This window comes from Semicossyphus pulcher, unplaced genomic scaffold (assembly GCF_022749685.1).
Source record: "Semicossyphus pulcher isolate SPU_LCO1_2020_fin unplaced genomic scaffold, fSemPul1.0.p SCAF_18, whole genome shotgun sequence".
Taxonomy (NCBI): Eukaryota; Metazoa; Chordata; class Actinopteri; order Labriformes; family Labridae; genus Semicossyphus; species Semicossyphus pulcher.
This window is the reverse complement of record NW_027211691.1, coordinates 9,101,513-9,116,257: the sequence shown is the minus strand read 5'-3', so window position 1 is coordinate 9,116,257 and position 14,745 is coordinate 9,101,513. Positions and strand designations below refer to the sequence as shown.

The window sequence follows — 14,745 nt, the reverse complement described above, 5'->3', positions numbered from 1 at the left end:
TCGCTGCACCTCGCACTCACTCAGCGCCAAGTCACACATCCATAACAGCGCAACACCCTATCCACCCAACTCCCAGAGACACACTGAAATTACCCATGATGCACCAAAGCAAAGTGCACCAAATTTCGGTAAAGAACCTGATTTTAAGTCTTAGTTTGATGCAAAGATTCTGATCTTTGCAGGAATGCAGCACAAAATTGAAGTTCCTAAAAAATGTTGTCCTTAAAATGAATAAATAATCGTTTTGGCCGTAGTCGTGCAGCCCTACTGGGTATTTACTATCTTCTAATCATGCTTCTGTTTCCCTCCTTATCTGCTCATTCATTCTTCCCCTTTTCACCCTCATTCATTCCTACAAACCCTGAATGAGCACGCTGCCGCTCATGAATACAGAGGCTCTTACATATTGTGGAGGAGGCAGAGAGGAGACAACAGAGCAGCGCTGGTCCCTGAAGGTTAGATGTGAGAGGGATGTTGCTGAGCCAGCTCTATCACTCCGTTACACAGCAGGATCAGTCACCACATTCCGCAGCCTCTCTCTCCCCTCCGATTCTTTATGTTCAATCTCCCTCAACCTCGCTCCCCCCTCCTCTCTCTGATGTTATTATGTTTCCTTCCACCCAATCTGTTTTCTTTGTCACCGCTGTCTCTCCCTGCCTCTTTCTCCTACTTTATAAGTTTATATTTCCTTCTATATCCCGCTTTATCGCTTTTCACTTCCCGGATTATTGCCGAGTAAATCTCGTTCTGCCTTCGCCGCGTCCATCCATCACAAACGCCGCAGCTGAAACATTAAATTGGGGTCAATGATGCACCATAAACTCTCTAACCTTATCCATCCTTCACTGTTACCTTTGATGCCCTTGCACCTCCCCTGCCATGTGATCACGTACATGACTGTACGCGTCCATGTGCGTGTAAGATGCTGAGTAGGCTGACCTTGGATGACGTTGTTATGGATCCTCTGGTGCTGCTTTCTTGGCCTGTGCAGTAAACTCTCCCTCCACCTCATTAATGTGTTTCTGCTGATATTGGATTTTGCCTGTAACATGTTAACTTGCACGCTCTGTGACTTCATCCTCAATTGAAATCTTCTCATGCACGTCTAATGCATAAAAGAAAGTCAGCATAAAAACGTACTGAAAGTCAGGCTGGGTGGTTGAGATGCTGACTGTGTATAACATAAGAGGGAGAAGCCAATAACTGCAATGGAGAGCTCCTAATCCATTACCTCCACACGTGCAGACAGCCATACGAAGCCTATAATGTTTGTCCTTCATGCACTGCCCGGAACGCTCCATTGCGTCACTGAGTAAAGTGAGCCTTCCACATTGGCATGCACCCCCTGTGCTCCACTGACGTATGTCGTCGCAGCATGTGTGTTGGTGTGAGATGGAGCGCCACTGCCGTGCCAGCGTATTCCTCAATCTGACGGCTCTGCCCCGGCCGCCCTTCAGCCCAGACACAAGCCCTCCAATCGCCCTCATCCCTGAGTATCCCGGCCGGGTGCCAAACGGGCAGCGTAGGGCATCGAGTCAGGCTCGGTTTATGACCCTTCCCTTCGTCCTCCAGTCGGGCAGAACACTGTTAATGTGATGGATGGAGTGGCAAGGCGGGCTCTTACACAATCACCCAAGAGGGATAAAATATGGACTTTACAGCCTGGGTGCCCGAGAGAGGGGAGGATGGAGACTGGAGGGCAACCAAAGACCGTGCTTGGTGCTCAACCTTTGCCTGACAAGAGGACGGCGGGATGTACCCTGTGTATCTGGCTCAGGAAAGAGTATTTAAATGATGCTGTGTTATATTTTGGAGCACAGGAAGAGTCAGCAGTCTGCAATATGAGGTGATGAGAAGGATTTATTGATGGGCTGTTGAAGTGCTAGTCTCGAAGATTTCAGTTTCGCTCTCTTTGGCGGCACCTATGGCGATGAACAGTAATTGCGGGAGCACACTTCCCTGATAGCCAGACTAGAGATGTTTCGGTGGTGAATGATTCATTCAAAAAGAACAAATCTTTTTAGTGAACACAATGATCCATTCAATTCCATGCATTGATTTGTTGCTGTTCGCTGTTCGCTGTTCGCTCTGCTCTGCTCGCGGCTTCCCGATCCCTTCCCTCTGCCTCTTAGAAAACCAGACTGATTGATGGTAGCATGCGCCACTTGCCTTTTAGAGGAGGGCTGTATGTATTAAATGACCATGTCATTGTTGGTTAGGCGAACCTTACCGAATGCGTCTCTCTCTGACTCACTCGTTCACTGAACGATACGACCCAATTACGAACAATAGTGGGATGGAAGTATTTCAGGCGTGCATGCAAAGTCAAAGTCACAGACTTTTAAACCACTGACAGATGAACACAAACTAAATTATGTTAAATTATTAAGACATTATAACATCAGTAGGTTTTGTTGGGCCAAGTGAGTTGTTTATTTGTCATTGCGTAACGAATGTAATGAACGAATCTCGCAGCTGAGCGAGATTTGACGATCTGGATCACTGCAGTGACCGATTACTGCCATCTCTAATCCAGACAGTGTTGCATGTGTGACGTCCACTGTTGGCTCCAGTTGTAACTCTTGATTTTCCTCGCTGACGGTCGCTTTCCTTTTTAGACAGTTTGCCTTCATCTGAGCGTCGAGTTTGTTTCTTTTTCTTTGGATTTTCACTTATTTTTGAAGTTGTATCTGTAGTCATCCATCTTTTCTTTGTTTGTTCAGCCATAGTAGATTACCGTTTACTCGCAACACCTGCCGAGAGCGGAAAAGCAGCCGCTTAGCTCCGCCTACCCTCTCTAGCAGACCAATCACTGCTGGGTGATGGAGAACGCGTGACTAACTGGGCGCCGCTTGTCGCATCAGACACCCAGTCTGTAATACTACAAATGCAAAGGCTTTCATCAGTGGGCCACAGGCTCAATCACCATAGTGTTACCTCATTTGGCGACAGATGGCGACTTAACAGACATTTTTTTTTAAGGAAAATCTTCGAGATTTTATCTTTAACCTTAAATTTAGAGGATTAAGCTGACACACACAGCCGATTCACACACTTTTTTTCTTGTTGTTTCATTTTATTCTATAACAAAGAAACTTAATATTACAGGACCATGTTAAGATTTGTCCAGATTACATTTTTATCACAGTTGTGAAGAGTCAGACTGGTCTGGAGATTTAAATCTATAAAATCAGGCGTTCAGACTTCCCTGCATGTCGTCAAGGTTTCGTCCGTGTTATAGGCAGCCTTTATATTGCACACTATATTCTGTGCTCTATAGACGGACATTATTTTGCAGTGTAGCACAATAGCGTGATTCACTAGCTGAGGTTTTGTGAGACGTTTTTAATTCCAGAATAGAGATGCTAAGATAAGACCGCTCGCTGTCCTTGCCAACTGTAATTAATTGTTTATTGTCTGTGGGTGGTAATTTATCCAGTTACATTGTGTAACGCTTTGACTGCTGTGGTGAATTGACTCTGCGGCCGGCAGGATATCAGAAATGGCAGCAAGAGGAATTAAAAAGATGAAATATGATGTGCAGGGGGGGGGGAAGAGGCTGCAGAAGTGAAAGACGGACGGACACCTGCTTTAGGTGCTTAGAGAAGTGATTCATGTCTGCTTGTGTTGATTTATAGCCATGAAACTGTCACAGACCTTCTGGCTCATACTCAGTATATGCTTATACATGTTTTAGACATATTTCATGTACATTAGCACATTCTTTATGTGGGCAGAAACCTGCATTCTTCAGAGGCGTCTAAGCCGAGGGACTGGACCATTGTTGTCTTGAGTTCTGTATTCATGTGTGTAAGCATGAGTGTGTGTGTCTGCATTAGGCTGATAAGAGGATTTATTGAAGGGTCTTTTTGTTCTTAAAGAACTATTTTCCCTCAATTGTTTCTTTTAAAGCAGCCATGATTTAATTAAGTGTAGATAAGCACGTTGGCTTTGGGGCTCTGTTGGAAACACATGCATGTTTGTGCTCTGTCATCCAGGCAGGAAGGGATGTCCAAACGCCTCAAAGTGATGGGATGAAAATATGAGGGCGGTAAAAGATGAAAGCCTCCTGGGATGAACAAATGTTATATGCAAATGACGGCGGAGCAGCTGAAACATTTGGTGAAACAGACTGAGATGAAATGGCTTTTTGAGCTTCCAATCTGACAACAACAAACTTTGTTGATGGAGGAGAAGTGCACGCGTGTGTGTGCATCTGTTATGTAACCTGGCAGAGAGTAGGTGTTCCTCTGGTCTCGGGGGAGATGTGGGACATTTGAGTGTTGGTCCGGAGACAAAGCACACCTGCTGCTAAACACAGACACGTGCACACACACACACACACACACACACACACACACACACACACACACACACACACACACACACACACACACACACACACACACACACACACACTGCTGCTGATGGGGTTTCGATCTGGCATCCAAGAAAGTGACATTTCAGAGTCCCAAATAGAGGAGCAGGGAGAATTCATGGCTGATCATGCGCATGTTTTCCTGTCTTGTCCCTCCATTCAGACTTTCTAGAAGCAAGTGGCAACAATAATCTCTAAAACCCTGGTACTCTAGTATCAGTTAAACTTCCACATCCCTCTCACTTTGACTTATCCCTGACAGGCAAAGAAAAGATGACACCTACATCTTAAAAATTGGCAGCAAAAAAAGGTCAAAACAAAAAACTGGCTTGAAAAAAAACAGCCCCTGCATTTTCTAGAAAAGATGACCTACTTAAAGGGCCAGTTTGCAGATTTTCAACCTCAGTCATGAAATGTAGACTGCAGACCTCAAGATTTTTTTGACGATCCACTGGTATATTCTGGCTGTATTCGGATTCTGTACCGCTCTGAGCCATTGCCTGCAGCGATCAGTGTCCTTGACTGGAAAACAGTAGTATTTAACTCCAGCGTCTCTCGCTGTGCCGTTCCTTTCAGAGGGAGGGCCGCAATGCACGCTGGGTGTTGTAGGAATGTAGTGAGGGGCGAAACCACAAGCTGTTTGTACGACTTTCTCCACAGCTGTGGCGCCAATTTCAAATATTATTGCTTCTATCGATTACAGAGTACACCAGCTTTGACTGACTCCTTTAATACGACTCCAAAAAGAACAGGGGGAAAAGCCCTTAAAAATGTTATTTGCGGTTTGCTTATTGTCCCTAAAATCTAATGAAAAATGAATAAGTAAAATAGAAAATTACCGAGGAGCGTGTTGCGAGGCGTCTTATTTGTAAGTCTGAATTTTTTCATTCACGGAAACATTTTAATGCACATGCACACATCATAAAGAGCTAATCCCTCCCCTCCGTCACACTCGCACGGCGGTGGCCTGCAGCAATGTTCCAGGTGTAATTATAGAAAGTTTTGGCCTCTGATTACATCTCCTGAACGGCTTTGACTCTCGCTCTGCTGGATGTCCGCAGGAGCTTTTTCCACTTGTCCAACTAAGGTTATCTAACTTTAATGAGTTTTTCCCTTCCTGCGGCAAAGCGACTGAGTGTGATTGGCTCACCTCAGTGACCGTCTGATAGCCCCCGAAGGGTTAATGTTTCGCCCCCTCACTCACTCTGAGGCTGCAGAGCTGCGGGCGTGCCCTCGGGTCAGCGTGAGGCCTTTTCAGGTCAGGAGTTGCAGACCCTTCGAAAGCTGTGAGAAATGACCCGAGGGCTGCTGGATCTCTGTGCAGGTGTTCTGAATATGGTGGGCGATGCATCATGGGTAATGAACAGCTCCCGCAGGTCTCATTTAAAGAGTCACAGGTTGTTTCCTGTGTGATGAAGAGCATTAATGAGGAAGGTGCAAAGAGCTAACACTCTGAAACAAAGTGCTGCCCTCCTGCTTTTATAATGACTTAATTTAAGTGGTCATCAAAATCTGCAGTTTATTTTTAGTGTTTACAGTCAGGAAAGAAGTTTAAAGAGTGTTTGATGTGAGGTTTCTGATTGTTTTTTATCTGTGTCTCTTCCAGCTATCATGTATGTGATGGGAGCTCTGGGACCTGCAGCTGGTTACCTGCTGGGTGGCGTCCTCATCGGCTTCTACGTCGACCCTAAAACTGTCGTCAACATCGACCAGAGTGACCCTCGCTTTGTTGGCAACTGGTAAATATGCATGTGCATCTGTCTGCCCGAGCCCTTTTTATATATACATGTTCCCCAGTGTGATGATCAATCTGTTCTGCCTTTACAACACATCTGTTGTTTCTCCTCAACAGGTGGAGCGGCTTTCTCTTGTGCTCCGTCGCCATGCTCCTGGTCATCTTTCCCATGTTCGCCTTCCCCAAAAAGCTGCCTCCTCGCCACAAGAAGAGGAAAAAGAAAAAGATCAGCTCGCCCGGGGACGTGTCCAGTGACGATGAAATGATGAAGGAGAAGTCCAGTAGCAAAGGCCAGAACGTCTCCTCCTCAATGGGCTTCGGAAAGGACATCAAAGGTGAGGAGAAGATACTATCAGTCTGCATTTTCCACCTGTGGAAGTGTGAGCTACTGATGTACAAATGGCCCATAATCCAATCAATGAGCTGGATTAGTCATCTTCTCCAGTGAGATCTCCTTTAAAGATGTTATTGATTAGTGATGGAGGAGGCTGCCCACACAGGTGACTAATGAAGCAGACGCTTCAGTGTCAACATGAACAGATTTTCTGTATGTTACGCTGTATTTACTTACTTACTGTTAATGAATTGCAAACATGGCTGAAGGTCGCACATCACTGCTGCCAGCTTAAGTCTTCATGTTTCCTTGATTTTAAATAAGGACAGCTCATTCTTCATGCATGCTCTGTCTGCTTTCTCCTGTGCACCTGCGTCCATTTTTAATGCCCTCTCTGAGCCAGCTTTATCAGGAAACTCCTGGTATTCCCTGGGAGAGCCCCCTGATTGAACTGAATTCTGCTCTAGTGTTCCCTCTTTTCTGACTGAGAGAAAAATATCAGACAGCCCTCTCCCTCTCTCTCTCTCTTAAATGAGCTCTCCAGGGAACCCTGTCACGTTTCCTCACACAGGAGTAGACAGACTCTGCAGCACAGCAAACGTTTTTGCTCTCGCCCTCTTTTCTTTATGCTAAATAACTAACCTGAATACTAACATGTATTTAAACGGGTGCATGCTCGTCGATGCATGCTTATGTGCAATCCCCCAGACAGGATTTTGTCTCAGACAGCAGATAACAAACACTAACTATGAATGCATTAAAGCGTCCTCAGATCAGCGCTAGCTCTCCTGCTGCGTCCCTGCAGGATGTTTTGTGCAAACTAGAGCCAATTCTGCAGACTCAGGCATTTCAGTGTTATTTATTTTAGTGTGTCCTATTGAAGCGCGTGTTTGTCTATAGCACAACTTCAGCACATTCTGTGAAAGATATGCTGCCCTGGAGTGGCTGTGTTCACCAAGCAGTTTGTTTTGCCCTTGAGATCATCACAAACAGAAATACGCTAACGCAGAATATTTTCAGTAATGGACGCTGGAGCGACGCACTTTTGATTATGAAATGTTCCAGACTTCGGGCAACTGCTGCCGACTGCCATTCATAACATTTTTAGATTCAGCATTTCATGGAATTTTAACTTATAGATGAATAACTGCAGCTACATGCTGTTTGTCACCATCATATTTCAATCGTCAATTACTTACCCCACAGATTTAAAGTGCAGCTACAGTAATCTTTATTTATTTTGAACTATACAGCATAGAAAGGAAGTTTCAATGACTATGAAATTACAAAGATGTGACTCAATACTCACTAATTAGTTAAGTGCAAAATCAGCGTACAAAGGAAGCATTTGACACGGCCCACTAGGTGCAATTTATGGCAGTTATTGATTTATCTGCTGTCTATTGATTTGCTTGTCTGAAAATACAAAAACAGCACATACGAAGTAGGCGTGCACGATATAAGAAAACTCTGATTGTTCAATGTTGTGATAACGACAGGAAGTGTGAAAAACAAATATTAAAGAGTGCATAATAGCTTTAACTCTTTGCGCGTCTGTCTGCTCTTCAGCATGTTTTACTCATACATGTGTTTGCAACATGTTCCTCCCGAATCCACTAATTTGACATCTGATCTGTGATTGGGCTGCACAGTGGTGCAGTGCCTCACAGTTAGAAGGTTCCTGGTTCGAATCCCGGTTCAGACGAAGTGGCCCTTTCTGTGTGGAGTTTGCATGTTCTCCCCGTGTATGCGTGGGTTCCCTCCAACTCCTCCCACAGTCCAAAGACAGGCCCGTTAGGTTCATTGGTGACTGTAGGTGTTAGCGTGGAAGGTTGTCTGTCTCAATGTGTCAGCCCTGTGATGGACCAGTGCTGACACATATGACAGCTGGAATAGGCTTCAGCACCCGGCGACCCTGGACGGATAAGCAGTATACATGATGGATGCATGGATAGATAATCTGTAATCCATCTTTACATGCTTGGTGGAAGAGCTTGGCTTGTTTAGATAAAATAGTTTTTCTAATTCATTGCGATAAATTCAGACTTTTGCGATTTATTGTGCAGCCCTGATTACAAGCTGAGATGACTTTCAGAAATGTCCAGCAAACCAGCAAACCCTCATATTGTAGAAGCTAAAAGATGACAAGTGACTAACACAAGCTAGTTTTTGATTATTTTCTGTCGATTGACTAATCATTTAATATTAGCAGAAGTAACAGCCGCTGCAGAGTCATCGGCCAAAATGATCGATAGAAGCAATAATATTTGAAATTGGCGCCATAGCTGTGGAGAAAGTCGTACGAACAGCTCGTGGTTTCTCCCATTCTACATGCCTACAACACCCAGCGTGCATTGCGCCCCTCCCTCTGAAAGGAATGGCCCAGCGAGAGACGCTGGAGTGAAATACTACTGTTTTCTCTGCAGGCAACGGCTCAGAGCGGTACAGAATCCGAATTCGGCGAGAATATACCGGTGGATCGTCTAAAAAATCTTCAGGTCTGCAGTCTACATTTCAAACCTGATGATTTTGAACGAGACATGACATCAGAGGCGGGCGTCCTAGATTGAGGAAGTGTAGTTTAGCGAGCTCCCTGGCCTCCGCCAGATGACGCGTTTTATGTAGTCTGGCGGAGGTTTTCCAGGGCCCATTGGAGAAGCGGATAGCGTCCTCCAAAGGCACAGAGAGAAATAGCTTTTTTTTTCTACCATAATGGCATTAGCTCCCCGTGATAGCATGATAGGACTGAGGTTGGAAATTGGCGAACTGGCCCTTTAATATTTAAATGATTACTCATCACTTTAGCTGTTATTTGACATATTAATGAAACCCCAAGTTTAGGCTGACAGCGATCGTCTGTGCAGGAGTCATGCAGTGCTTGTCTGAGCTAAAGTTAATCTGCAGATATAACAAATCATCTGCTGTATTCATCTGTCTTCTTCGCTCAAAGAAAAATGTTTTGCAGAAGCAGATGGATGAAAGAATTTAACTGAGTCATCAACTAAAGTCTCACAATGGAAAAAAAAATATAGCAAGAATAGCAACTTCTGCGAGTCAGTGGTCTGTTGGATGTAGGGAGCAGCTGCTGCTCAACAAGACCTCGCCATCTGTCCCCCCCCTCCGGACTTGATTACAGCCCGCTCCCCAGGAACGAAATAATCAGCGTCACTATCTTATTCATACCTTTGATGTGGAGGTAGCACTGACAGATGCTAACATTTCCCCACCTCCAACAAGATTAGTTGAATTAGTAACGAGACTGCTATCCCCACGCCGAGGCGCCGTGCCACCCAATTAGGCTGGCCAGCCTCGTAATAACCTCCACAATAAAAGGGCAGTATAATCCACTTCACATTTCCTGCCTTCTTTTGTTCTTTCTTTGCTTTGAGGTGTTTGTGTGTGAAGCATGTGAGACAAAAGAAAGCCTTATGACTTTAAAGTAAAAATATTCGCCCCAGGTCCTAAGACACCAGAAAGCCAGAGATTTCGTGCTCGGTAAGAGAAACCGTCCACTCAAATCAATCAAATAAGGCCCTTGACAGTTCGCACACTTACAGGGAGAGCGAGGCTGAGACTGAGATGAAAAGATATCAAACCTGAACTGAGTGTTTTATTTTGAAAGTCTCTAATAAATGAGTGCTTTGGTTGCCGTCCTCCTCCTTCTGCCATCCCACAGATAATAAAGGTCAAGAGTAGACTGCACAAAGTTTGTCTGAGTGGAATCGGCCCCAAAGTTCAGATTAATTTATATAAAGAAGCTTTCTGTGACCTCGCTTCTGTAAGTCAATGATCATTATCTTTGGAGAAGGGACCTTTCTGGCCTTTTCGTCTTTCAGCTGCAGAACAAAAACATTTTTAAACTTAAGATTTCTTTCTTAAAGCTGCAGCCGTAATTTAAAACATTGTTAAGATGTATGGATAACAGGGGAAAGAGAATAAACCTCCCATCTGCTCCAACAGCAGTTAGGACGTGTCGTCTCTGCGGCGAGTCTTCCTCTGGACTTCTTCACCTGGTGCCAGAACTATATCAGCTTTATCTTTTTAACGTAAAGAAGCAGCAGCTTGAGTCTGAGCTCCCTGTGGATTACGAGAGAACCTCATTCTGTCAAACGTGCTCCTAAATTCTTTCACCTCGGCCTTGTTGAGATATGAGGCAGCTTGTATGTTCCAGTCCAGCCTGAGAACAGCGTTCGCTGCAACCTTGTGTTTCTGGCAAGGGCATTTTCAGACACAACTTTTCAAATGCAAAAGATGAAGCACTCACATAGTTTCTATTGTAGCTTTAAACTTAGACAGAGACGGGCCAAAGTTTCATGTTTCTGCAGTAATTAGGATGTTGGGATGGGGCTTGAAAGAGGAACATGATTGGACGGTTGGATTGGCAGATAGATGCCTACTGATTTATGACTTATTTCCTTTTTTTTTTTACTATTCATTCACACAATGTGCAGTACATACTGTATATACTATAGCACTTTTCTAGTCTTCCGACCACTCAAAGAGCTTTTACACTACAACTCACATTCACACATTCACACACTGATGGCAGAGGCTGCTATGCCAATCTCCAATTAGATCTATGAACATTCATACACTGATTGCTGTGCCTTCAGGAACAATTGGGGATTCAGTGTCTCGCCCAAGGACACTTTGACATGTGACTGTAGCAGTCAGGAATCGAACGACCAACCTTCCGATTGAGAGACGACCGACTCTACCACTGACTCTAGTACTGCTGCATTTGCACTGATTAGATTTGCAGACCTGCATGTTTTCTAGGTTTTATAACATAGCATTCCAACATCTTCCAAAACCCAAGATTACACTTCACTGGTTGACCTTTTCGTTCGTGCGTAAGGCATACTAAGTCAGAAAGGTGGATGCTTTGGATACTAAACACGTGTTTTATGGGGTGTATTTGGGGTAGTACAGCATACGTTTAAGAAAAGGGTTTAAGAAAATATAAATACTTGAGTATTGCTATATTATTGTCGCTGTCCGGCAGCAACCTCATATCTCCAAAACCAATACTATTCAGGAAATGAAAGTTTGGTAGTGTGCTAGTATCTTCAATTACCTGTATGTGTCATTATATCTACAGATGTAAATGATGACCAATAGAATTGATTAATGAAAAAAAAAAAATGGAAATACAAGGTTTCTGCCCGACAGGGACGTTATGTTTTCTGATACTGTGGGCCGGTTTCACAAAGACTTTGACTGTGGCTTCGCTGTAACAAATAGTCAGACTTAAGATAGACGTCTAAATTCATCCGTCATAAAGCAGTTTAGTTTTTGACTATTTTAAGCAGGAAAATGGTGCATTGAATTCTGGGTAAATTAAGACTTTTTTCGAAACAAAAAAAACACATCTAACTGCTCAAGTCTGTTTACCCCAGCAGAAAATGTTTGTCTAATGAAGGAAATCATCAGTTTTAAGGGCATTTTACTTGGAAAATTCAGCCAAGAGTGTAACAACAACAACAACAACAACAACAACAACAACAACAACAAAGACAAAAAAAAGCCTGAAATGGAAAAAAATAGCAGCAACAGTAAACAGTGTAAATCCGACTGTTGAAAGGACCGTCAAAGACGTTCAAAATTTGGTGCATGTTACCATGGTAACATGGGTCCCTTAGAGCTGAGTTAGCCTGGGGGTAAGGTGTCTAATTTTTTGTCTTTATTAACTTGCATTAGACTATTCTATGAGCAAATTTGAGACTGGCCTAACTCTATAGACTGGTTTAAAACATCTTTGTGAAGCGGGACCTGTATCCTTTCAAACAATCTATTTTTGTCGTAAATCATTTACATAGAATTTTTATGTTTTTTACTGATGTAGACGAATGTTAATTCCTTTGCTTTGTTCTGAATCTATACAACATGCATTTTAAGGCTTATTTTATCTATATGATGTTGTGTTCTTTATATTTTCACAGTTTTCTTAAAAAAGGATAAAAACGTATAAAAAATTGTTTTATGGGGGCTCTGGTTTAGCTCAGTCAGTAGAGCAGACGCCCCATATTCAGAGGTCACAGTCCTCCATGCACTGATCGCAGGTTTGACTCCCGGTGTGCCGATCGTTTGGTGCATGTCATCCCCCACTCTGCTCAATAATTCTTTGTTCAGAGTATCAATCTAACTCCTGTATTAGGATACATATCATATTGTGAGATTCCTCTCAATACACAGCCCTGACCTCCAAAGGTTCAATAATGACAGGGTGAAAATGGATTAGCCTTTTTCTGTGATAGTTGGAAAACAGTTCTGGGCTGCATTTCCTCTGACAGAAAGGAGCATCTGGGTTTTATCTTTGGGGATTGAGTCAAAATGCTTTATATCCATTTTGAGCCACTGTGCAGACAAAGAGCTGGAGCACAGAGAAACCTCTGACAGTCTCTTTCTGCCTGGCAACAGTAATGTACTTACAGCGTGACCACATGACCCCGCATGAGTGACAGGATGAGAGGGCACTCTGCATCATGTCAACCATATCACATGTAAAGCGCCCTCGAGCAGACATAAAGGGCATGAGAGGATGACATCATGCAGGCTGGATGTACAGAGCTGGGTTTGTTCGGGGCTCGCAGCAGAGACACACATGGTCCAAACGCGTCATGCAAGCTTGTAGCTTTATGATTCTCTTAATTAGGTCTCAGGCTTCGACAGCATCTGTGCACTTATGTATGTTTGCTTTGCATTGTAGCGTGAAACAAGGATACTTATCCAGATGTAATGAGATAAGGTTGAATGCACCTTTGAGGGAGTGTATTTAAGTGTGTGTGTGTGTGTAACAGTCTCTCCTCTGTTATTACCTAAGGATATCATTACATGAGGTTTATTGGGGTTGCACATGCAGCTTTTTCTCCTCTTAATCACAGCTTTTCAGTAATCATTCTTCTTCTGATGTTTCAATTGAGTTCAGGTTGTGAGGGCGTGAGCGCCAAATTAAGAATCTGATCGGGAGTTAATTACAGCACCGCAGTAATGAAGATCTCCGTCTTGTCTTGTTTCCCTCCCCCAGACCTCCCCAAGGCAGCGCTGAGGATCCTCAGCAACATGACCTTCCTGTTTGTCAGCCTGTCCTACACGGCAGAGTGCGCCATCGTCACCGCCTTCATCACCTTCATCCCCAAATTTATCGAGTCGCAGTTCGGCATCCCCGCCTCGAACGCCAGCATTTACACCGGTGAGTCTTTCTCTGCACACTCTGTCTGTTTTTGTTTCTCCAGGTATATTTTTGAGTTGTGTTGTGAATCATTGCTGTCCCTGGTGGGTGTCCATCAAGGACGTGTTGGAAACTATAATGAGGAGTTCATTACATTACCCAGTGAGCACCAATGTTGAAATTTGGTTGAAAACAGGGTGAAATCAGGTCTGAACGTCAGACATCATTTCAACCGGCTAAAATACGGTTACGGCATCAACGTGTCAGAAACACATTTGATAATTTGCTCATATTAGCTATGAGAGGGTGACGAAAGTGATGATTGTAGCGGAATTTCTCCAAAATAGTTTTCCAGTGGTGGGTTTAATGCGACCTACAAAAAAGATGTAATTTCAACGCATCTTATTTTTCATACAAAAATCATAAACACGGCGCTTTATGGGCTGTTGATGTTAACAAAAAGGTTCAGAGACATCCTAAAGGCAGCACTTTTAAACGTTCACCACAGAAGAAGAAAAAAAGAAGACTGCGCATGCTCAGGTACTTCGGCTGTGCAGCTCTGACTATGAAGGCAGAACGACCCATGGATGCTGACGTAGTTGATCAATACTTAACGGAAAACCTTAACATCAGGAGTCGTCGGTGGCCGACGGTGATGAGTCGTTTGTTTGAGTCCCAACTCCACCCACGTATGCAAAAAGTTCATTCATCATTTTAGCCACTATGACATTTGAAAACTGCCGTTAATATGTGAGTGAATGTCTGATAAATCTTGTGACAGAAGCAGGTGAACTCTGGTCGAAACATAAACGTTTAATTGCCATCAAAATTGGCCAAAAATAACGTTTGATTATTCTTTCTAAAAAATCACAAAGGTTCGAACTATTCAAATATCTGTTTTTGCGCACTATGTCGACAAGAGGGCATACCAATACAACGAGAGACAAACTTACTGACAAAGATATTCTCATTTATACATAAACATGCCTTTTAAAAGATCAACATGGCTTCCTACACCTTGCAAAATAAACATAAAATAATTCGGTTAAGGTAGGACGGACATTCAGTGCTCCGAGCGAGCAGTGCTGTGACAGGTATATTAATTTAAACATAAACACGCCTTTTAA

General features: G+C 43.6%; 1 protein-coding gene across 1 annotated transcript in view; it reads left to right on the top strand.

Annotated features, from left to right (window-relative positions):
• slco5a1 (solute carrier organic anion transporter family member 5A1) overlaps positions 1-14,745 on the top strand; it is a 42,321-nt gene that overhangs the window by 16,565 nt on the left and 11,011 nt on the right. The window contains exons 2-4 of the mRNA XM_069667264.1: positions 5,985-6,117; positions 6,231-6,448; positions 13,475-13,639. Of these exons, the coding sequence (XP_069523365.1) occupies positions 5,985-6,117; positions 6,231-6,448; positions 13,475-13,639 (516 nt within the window). The remainder of the gene's footprint in view (positions 1-5,984; positions 6,118-6,230; positions 6,449-13,474; positions 13,640-14,745) is intronic.